The sequence below is a fragment of the Sitodiplosis mosellana genome, unplaced genomic scaffold (assembly GCF_009176505.1).
Source record: "Sitodiplosis mosellana isolate CC-2019 unplaced genomic scaffold, AAFC_SMos_1.0 Smas_scaffold_6166, whole genome shotgun sequence".
In the NCBI taxonomy this organism is placed as follows: Eukaryota; Metazoa; Arthropoda; class Insecta; order Diptera; family Cecidomyiidae; genus Sitodiplosis; species Sitodiplosis mosellana.
This window is the reverse complement of record NW_022601407.1, coordinates 4,514,683-4,523,962: the sequence shown is the minus strand read 5'-3', so window position 1 is coordinate 4,523,962 and position 9,280 is coordinate 4,514,683. Positions and strand designations below refer to the sequence as shown.

Below are 9,280 nucleotides of genomic sequence, written 5' to 3'. Positions count from 1 at the left end.
TGTTGGAAAATGTGAGTTTCACGTCAAAAATGACATCCAAGTCCCGGTGTAGCTCTATTCTGTCAAATTTGTGTTGACCATTGTTTATCGTGTATTCATATTTTTGTACGGTGATGTTCTTCGCATACGTCATGACGAAACGTTTCTTCAGATTTAAGTAGAGCTTGTTGAGCCTACACCACTCGTGCAAATGGTCAATGGCCATCTGGAATAAGCGGGCATCGTTCGGTGACGTGATTCTCAATATGAGTTTTAAATCATCTGCGAACAATAAAACAAGTGCATAAGTTACAGTGTCGACAATGTCCTAGACAATGTCATTAATAAAATTAATAAATTTCTATACAACAATCTTGAATTCAATCAACTTGGCCAGTTTTAGTTATTTGCAGCTACATACAACTGTGTGACTGTTAGTCAACTTTATTTGAACACGAGTAGTGATTTGATGCATGAAAATAATTTTTTGATGCATCTGCCCATAATAGAATTCATTAAAAATTGATAATAAGTCTAAATTCGACGGTTACGGTATCGTGTATCGGGCCGAAAATACATGAATTTACTCTTCTGAGCGAATCATTAGTGCTAAAATGAGCATCAATCTTCAATTTTGATCAATCTACTGAACATTAATCTAATTTTTTTGAGCAGAATTTTGACGAATAAGTTTTTCTTTTCAGTACTTTAGTGAAAAATGTTACACAAAAATCAATGGAAAATAAAGGATATTTCCAAAGCTTATTCGAAATCAGAATATTTTGGTTATAAATGTATTTAAGTTGATTTGCCAGAACTTTCTTTTATTGAAGAAAAATTCTTTGTATCAATTTTGACCCAAATCAATACTAGTACAAATTCAGTAATCATAAGCATGTACTTTGTTTTGATAAAATAAATTTAGATGAATTTTATAAATTTCGTCTTCGAAAAGTCGCTTAAGTTTTCTGGACAGTTGAAATGTACAACTGACTGATTAAACTGGCCGAATTGATTGAATTTGTTCAAATTTCATTGAAATCGATTGGAATTCCAACCACAGTGCGTACAAAGTTCCAGTCAAAATGTCTCAAAATAGACGTCTAACTAGTAATGAATATATTTTTCACAAGGTATAAAATATTCCCATGGCACATGTAAAAAATGCTATTTATTCACCAACGAGGGTGTATTATTTTTCAAAAAAGAATCTTCAGTGTACTGAAGAGATGAAAATTTAATTCCCTAGGAAATGTTGCACTTTCTTTCCATTTTTCTATGTTTCGTAATTGCATTCCTGTAACATTTTCAAATGGAGTGTATCACTGAAATTTTTCATAGTTGCATTAATATTTCAATAGCGTCGAGAGATGCTACAGAGATGTACGTCAATAATTAATACGAAAAAAAAAACAGAAGAAAAAGAAGAAAAAACGGCGAGCAAAATGATGCCTTTGCCAAAAGTGGATGTTTGTTTTTGAAAGAAAAAATTGCGTGTACTGCAATTGGTAGATAGACAGGATACCGATAGGCGGGGTTCGTAACCGTTCAGCTTCTGTAACTTGTTGATTTTTTGCCTGTTATGCAACGATGAAAAGTGAAGAAGGCGTTTCGAATATGCGCAGTTTTGAAAAGTTTGTCTATAAACATGTTAATGCGATCCAATGCCGATGCAGAAAAAGCAGAATCGCTTCGTATTCTCTCTGGCTGGCTGACTCTGTGCAGCACTGGCTGCCCTGTGTGTTACCCATCAACATCATCGTCATCATCATAATGTTTATTCTCCTAATACAATAAAATCAACTCTTTTGTATTGTGTGTATGCTGTGCCATTTGCTTTACTTCGCTTGACTTGGATATCGGCTTGCCTTGCTTTGCCTTGCCTTGCCTTGCTCTTCCCTCTGTATGCTGTTGGCCCAACTTGTTGGTGTTGTGTGTCGAAGAAAATCGAAATCATCGTGAAAATGGGAAAATTTGAGTTGCGTACTCCAGTGAAAATATTTTAGTTGATTGCGAATTGTCCTTAGAGGCGGTCGAAGTGTGCTCGCTCCGTGTGTGCACTTGATGTTTTGTATATTTGGTAAAAGTAGACAAAAAAAGACAATAACAACAAAGAGGATGTTTGGGAACTTGCTTCATTCCGTTGGTGTTTGGATTCAAAACGCTCGGAATTGTTGAATAATTTATTGATTTGCAAAATAAAAGCGTGTGGCTTAGAATTCTTTTATGCTCTTCGAAATTTAAAAAAGATTTTAATAACATTTATTTGTTTCAAATTAAAAAGTTCATCTGTTCTAAATAAAAAGTATAAAAAAAGAATAAATAGTTTGAAAAAATATAACTTTTTTTTTCAAATAAAAAAAAAACTAAAAATTATTTGGATTGTGTGAAAAATCGAAAATAAAACGAAAATGTTTCCATATCATCAGTTGCGTGTGCCGCCAATTTTGGGCAATCCATCGTATTTTCCGCCTTTTATTTTACGGCATAGTGCATTTCCATCGCCCATTGACTTGTCCATTCGTACATTAACACCGATAACACCGCCAACCACACCGTCGCCCGTCCAATGTCGAATGAATATCGGGGAATTTGTGAATAAAAATTTGGACATCAATACGGTGGTGTCGAGTGCGCCGGCATTTTGGAAATGGGAACAATTGGGACATACATCAGCAGGTGCATCGGCGTATTTTCACAATTCGGAAAGTGCATGCCTTAACACATCATCATCATCATCATCACCGTTAATAATGAATAGCAATGTGACCATGAACAAAGAGATAATGGCAAGTGAACAGCGACAAGCGAATCACAGGGGCGATCGTAGAACAAAAGATGACAATCCAACGAAAACAACGACGACGCCGATGATGGTCGATAGTCAAACGGAACAATTTAGTTATAATTTAAGTATTGATGATGACTTCGATTCCGATGAAGATGCATTCGTTGATGTGTTGACACAAGATGATATAGTTTTACCGCGAAGGACTCATTCCGAAGTCGATATTGGTAATGCAAACGAACCTGATATACCTGTTGTGTTGGTCAATGATGTTGACGACGAGGACAATGACGACGATAACGACGACGATGACGACGACGACGACGACGATAACGACGATAATGATGTTGATGGTATTGTTGAGGACGATGATGGTGAACAATGCAATGGCAGTGCTTTGGATCGAGACAAAACTTATTACGATGATGAAAAGTTACATAAAAATGCAATCGACGGTTTTGCCAAATTGTTTGAAAAAACCTTGTGCAACGATATCAAAAATCGACGTTTGGACATTTTTGATAATAGTAAATTGTCAACGCCGACGACGACGACGATGACAAACACAATGGATGTATCAACAGGGTCGCTTCCATCAAGTATAGTGCTGAAAAAGCGCATAAAACACAAACGAATTCATGTGCATGACGATGATAATACGAGCCCAGTGTCGGGTACAATAATTCGCCGATTACGAGATGATGAAGAGCTGGTGGTGCGTCGCGGTGATATCGATCCCGCTTTCAATGTTGTTGAAATTACCGACGAAGCCAAAAAGATCCTATCGAAAATTGAAAACAAAATTGGCTCGTACATTTGCAATTTATGCCGTGAATTGTACAATGATGCATTCCAATTGGCCCAGCATCGATGCTCACGTATCGTACACATCGAATACCGATGCGCTGAATGTGATAAGGTTGCCACAGTTTCTTATATTTTATTTAAAATGTATATAAATGTATGAAAGCCATTGATAATTACACTTTTTGTTCTTTAGATTTTAGTTATAAAAGCTATTTTGTATTTAGTTTTATTTAACATGAGAAAGTAAAATGCTTTTTGAACCAGTTGAGTTTTTTGCTTACAAAATTTACATTTTGAAAATTCGCCACATTCATGATCAAGTCGATAAAACCTTAGCTATCATACTTGGTCGTTGTTCGAAGTAGTTTTAGAGGGAAACGTTGTCGCTGCAGAGCGAGGGAGCGAGAGAGCGAGAGAGAGAGAGAGAGAGAGAGAGAGAGAGATAGAGAATAAAAATAGATTTTGATCTATCTCGTTATGTCGTTTCATTCTATACCAAATCCGAATCTTATTCACAGAAATTCGATGGTCTTACCGGCAAATTGGCTTTTATTTTCTATTTCTTTCCTCTTTTATTATATCGCCGCGTTTCCACTATTACTTTATGTCTACCCGACACATATCGATCACTTCCAAATTGCGTCTAATGAATAAACGAAATCAAAACGGAAACGTTAAAAGCAAAATCGAAACGAAAAACCGTTTTTTTTCTCCAAAAGTAATTTGATTATCTTCAATTTCATTTATCTAATTGCCATCAATCGTATGATATACGGTTTTACGTCCATTTCTCGTTGCTTTGCTATACTTTGGCGAGCGTTGACAGTAATTAAAGCACTCCTATATTAAGAACTATAAAAAAAACTCGATTTGGATCAATTGACCATTTTCTTTTACTTGAATTTGTTAACGTCGCCGATTTTAGCTGGGCGAATCTTTATTTGCAATCAATTTATAATGTCAACTAATAGCAATAAACTTTCAATTTTCAATTCAATTCTAAACTGTATCAGGTTTTTTTATGCCTTTCTTGCTATTTTTGGTTGTTTTTTTTATTTTTTTCGTTAGAGGAATTTTTGGTTAAAAACATCTGAATAAATGGGTTGAAACTTTATCGTTCGATTTTGATAGAAAAAAAATGATATTTTTTTTGCAATGATAGGGGTAGTGGGGGCGAATCGTTCCACAGGGCGAATAGTTCTACTGGCGATATCTGGCGACTGGCAGAAAAATATGTCAAAATGAAATTTATCATAGATCTGTCATATTATTCCGCATATTTCGTTAGTTGAGACTCATAGTTTTCATTCATACACAAACGGGAAAATTGAAAAATATATTTTCGGCACATGCTGTTGTGACAATTTGTGACTTTAGGATTTCAAATAACTACAATAAATTTTTATTTTGCCCAAGTGAATGTAAATAATTTTTACAGCTAATGTCGAGTACTTTCGCGTAAAAATACAAAATTTTAGTTTTTGTATTGAATATTTTGTGATATCGCCTTTGGAAATCGAACATATACCTGGGGGCGAATCGTTCCAAACGAACTTTCAACCCCAATTTGGAGCTGAAGTTGAGGTTATATCAAGTTGAAATATATTCATAATATTTATAGGATTTTTTATGGACTTTCCAAATATGAAATCAGTTTGGGGTGTTGAATGGGGATTTTACCCCTTTTGCCTTAAATTGAGATTGTTGGCGTTTTTTCTACCTTTTGAGCTCTCCGCGACTCCCTATGGTAAAGATAGGCCCCAATTAAGGTGTCATTTGATTTGTCAAAGCGTTCTAAACATATCATCTGAACACATCAAGGCTAATGCTCAACTCACTTTTTTCATGAAAAAAATGCATAAATATGCCAAAAACCCTTAATTTCATCCCTTTAAGCTAAAAACCTTCATAATTCACCCACCAAACCGGTTAATATGCTCAAAATTTGTATTTGGGGAGTTTTTAGGGTGCCCTATTGAACGCGAATAGGCATTTGAAATTTGTGAATTGATAGTACGGAATATTCATGGGCGGAACGATTCGTGGTCGGAAAATTGATCATAAAATTTTCCGAGCAGGTCGCACACCATAAATGTTTTGTATCAAAAGTTGCGCATTTACAATATACCTATCAATCAACATATTAGGTTGTTCAAAATGCCTAACTGGGACGGAGATATTTGGATTTGAAAAAAAGTGGAACGATTCGCCCCCACTTCCCCTATTGATGAATTTGTGCTCGATATTTTTGATAATTTTTCTAAACTGAAAATGTGATTTTACATGAATCTCGCTTCAACATTTCTTTTTATTTGAATTTTAATATGAATTGCATGCTGACTCCTCTCTTTCAATATGAACAAAAAAAAAGAATTTTGTAATTCCTTGAAAATAAATGTAAACGCATTTGATTTCTGTTTGGTTTTATTGGTTCAAGCGATCAATTTAAAATCGACGACGTTTATGTAAAACTAAATCGAGAGTAACTTTCGTTTTTTTGCGTTTCTTGTGTTAATGAAAGTTGCTTGTTGCCACTATTTTATGCTGTGCACGGTTCAAACCGTAAATGTTGTTATTGCAAGCAAACTAAAAATTAATGCTCAATGTTTTTTGCTTGTTACACGCGTGGCCTCGGTTGGCCCAGGTGTTCAATTGTCCGGCAAATTTAGCATCACATCGTCGATGGCACAAACCGCGCCAAGGTAATATGTCGCAGAAAGTAGCAGTGCCAGCAGCAAATATGAAGCTTAAGCATAAACCAAATATTCGCACCAATGAGAACACCAACAGCAATGACAGTCAATTGGGGAATTTTGTGTGCAAAGATTGTGGAAAAGCTTTTCGCCGGTTAGACAAATCGACAATTGATTTTTTATAGAGATTTTTCTCATTTTATTAATGTTGTCCGTATCTATTTTGGAATGAATCCGATCTTCATTTTAGAATGGCCTATCTCAAGAAGCATGCCATTGTTCATCAGTATTCGGTATGTGAAATGGAAAAACGATTGAATTTATTGGAGTACAACAAATTGATATCAGGGAGAAGTGGTTCGCAAATGCCAACCCAATACAAAACAATGCTACCAGATACGGCCGAACAACGGCATTTGCATCAAATTCGGGAACTGTATTACCAGCAACGTGAATGTTTATCAGCTTTTCAATTCGTACAGCACCAACGTATGGAAAAGGGGAATAAAAGGTGAGCTTAACATTTGGACTTGATATTTAAATCGAAAATGATTCGGAAAGGCGTTTTAAAGAAAACTGCAGTAATTTTAACAATAAACGAGTGAAACGGTGACCGGTCATATTTTCCACGGTCATAACTTCCCTCTCTTTAACTCAAATCATCTCAAGATTTCTTTGTCCAATTTGAAAATATTTTAGTAATACTTTCTTTTAATTCTAAGGAATCAAACCGTATTAAAATTCAATTTTGTCCTTGGTTCGTCAATTATTGCTTGTTGTTTTTATTGTTGGCAATAATTTGTTGCAATCCAACTCGAAAAAAAACAGAAGTTTGGTATTTACCACCATAGAAACTGAGTCACCTTTTAGGAGTCGCTGTTAGGCTTATTCTAAAATTATGGTAATGATAGTCTGATTCGAGTTAATAAACTCCCTGAAGAATAAACTGTTCAACAAAATTTCTGTGTTTTATCGACAAATTGAAGATTCAAATCAAATTGCCTTCACACAAGAAGAGAATGAAACCCTGTTCATAACGGAAACTCCGAATTTATTTTTGTTTTGTTTCCACTAGCAGTGATCCATATCAAAAAGACGCAATCGGAGTGGATAAATGACAACAAATACTGCGGCCAGTGCCACGGCTCCCAACAATGAACTGGCCGCAGACGATAAACTCTCTGCAGTCACTGAACAAAGATATTACGGAAAAAATGGATTCACGTTCGTTGCCACCAAATTTTATAGCTTCCAATACGCTCACATTACAACATGAAGCGCTTCCATTCAACAACCATATTGGCGTCTAATTGGATTGGCAATTATAATCCCTGTTTTTTCTTTTTCTTTTCGTTCTGAAGTAATGTCAAACAATATAGCCAATAAGTGAGGGCAGTTTTTTTGTATTAATACTTCTGAAGCCAAGTGCTTTGAATTTCAATGTATAAAAGAGTGCAAACCAGTAAAAGTAAATACCTTGAAGAAAATATAGAGAGAAGAATAATAAATGTTATCAAATAACAATAGATATTGACACATTTTAGCCAGTTTCCAATCTTTATTCTACAAATTTCCAAATTCCAACAAATTTAGAACACTTGAGAAATTATTTCCGATCACTAAATGTTCAACAAACGTATTATTTTAGTCGAAATTTTGTAAAAAAAGAACACAACAACAACAAATGTTTAGAACGACCAAATGAATATCAAAAACATTCGATCCGAATGCGAAGCGCAAAATGAAAAGTTGAGGGTGATCTGTGAGCAGATTTGGCGATGATTACAGCACACGCTCTGCTAAATTTGCATAACTCAAACTCTAGTCTTAGAATATATACATTATTTCTATTATATGCTATTGTAATATTGTGACAAAAATCAATTGGTTGAAAATGAAAATAAAATTAATATCATAACTAATAACATTTTTTTTCGTCTGTGGCTTTTCACATAAAATTCCAATTTTCCCATAGTTTTTAGCATTTGCCCCAAAAAAAAGAAGCGAAGAAAAAAGGAAAGTGCCTTGCAATTGACGTTAGAATGAGTTTATTTTTGGCGCATTTCACCCCAATCCGTATTTGCAAGTGACGAAAGCGAAAGTTTTAAAAGCAATCACACGATGCTATCTCTTGCATATGGAGTCACTTCCCCAAAACATTGTTCAACAAATGGAATAATAATGAGGCATTTTCGATTACATATAAAATATGCGAGCACGCATGCTTTGCCACAGAAAACGAGTCCTACTTTGTTCATCGATCAAATTGAATCTTCTCGACCGTTTATTGTTTTATTTTACGAGCGAACCATTTCCCCGACAACAACGAGACTTCAAGCGAGTTATTTTTATGTAAATTGATTGGATCGAGAGAAAAGTTTGCTTTGCCCGAGAAAGCAAAAAAGTTCAAAAATACTTGTTTCTAACACGTGTTTTGTTTTCTTCTGTGTATTCTATACAAGTTTAGCTGCGCGATTCAACATAACTGCTGGATAGCCATGAAAAAAATAGTCGCTAGCATATCAGCATCTTTAACGCCGATCGTCACCGCTAATTTATGTTAATCAAGATTTATGCCAATTTTGGTACACTAGTAGCCAGTGTCCATCCAAAGTATAAAAGCCGTCGCAAAAACAGCAAACAGCATCAGTTAGATTGATACACTCTCGTAGCACGCTAAACTAAAAACATTAAAAATGTTCAAATTGGTACGTGATTTGAATCGGTGGTCGATTTTGCAAAATTTTAAAGAAATATCAGTTTGTTTGGTGTTTTTGTATTTGATTAACGGTAATTTTGACTAACTCTGTGTATTTTCGGTTTAGATTACTTTGTTCGCTGTCTTCGCTTTGGCTGCTGCCAAACCAGGATACCTCAGCGCTCACTTGGCATCTGCTCCAGGTACCTCATACGCTGCCCCAGCTTTGGCTACCTCATACGCCGCCCCAGCCAGTAAGTTTTTTGCCGATTCAAAATAGTTGGGAAATATAAACCGATCGGGATGCGTATGTGA

The 9,280-nt window shown here is 35.3% G+C and overlaps 1 protein-coding gene across 2 annotated transcripts; it reads left to right on the top strand.

The window, feature by feature from the left end:
- The first annotated feature begins 2,344 nt into the window (after positions 1–2,344).
- LOC129575362 (zinc finger protein 197) lies at positions 2,345–8,135 on the top strand. Of its 2 annotated transcripts, none has more exons than XM_055458860.1 (4): positions 2,345–3,686; positions 6,219–6,421; positions 6,518–6,778; positions 7,343–8,135. In XM_055458860.1, exons 1-4 carry the CDS (start codon positions 2,391–2,393, stop codon positions 7,383–7,385), a joined length of 1,803 nt encoding a protein of 600 aa, XP_055314835.1. In that variant the 5' UTR covers positions 2,345–2,390; the 3' UTR covers positions 7,386–8,135. The 2 variants fall into 2 exon arrangements, with proteins under 2 accessions (XP_055314835.1, XP_055314837.1); XM_055458862.1 differs by having other exon boundaries at positions 2,351–3,686; positions 7,346–8,135.
- The last annotated feature ends 1,145 nt before the right edge of the window (positions 8,136–9,280 follow it).

Bases quoted from the DNA above. Each gene is read 5' to 3' on its own strand.
- LOC129575362 (XM_055458860.1), top strand. From the start codon at position 2,391: ATGTTTCCATATCATCAGTTGCGTGTGCCGCCAATTTTGGGCAATCCA. The intron at 3,687-6,218 runs GTTGCCACAGTT...CGGTTGGCCCAG, and splicing joins GATGCGCTGAATGTGATAAG to GTGTTCAATTGTCCGGCAAA. The intron at 6,779-7,342 runs GTGAGCTTAACA...TGTTTCCACTAG, and splicing joins ATGGAAAAGGGGAATAAAAG to CAGTGATCCATATCAAAAAG.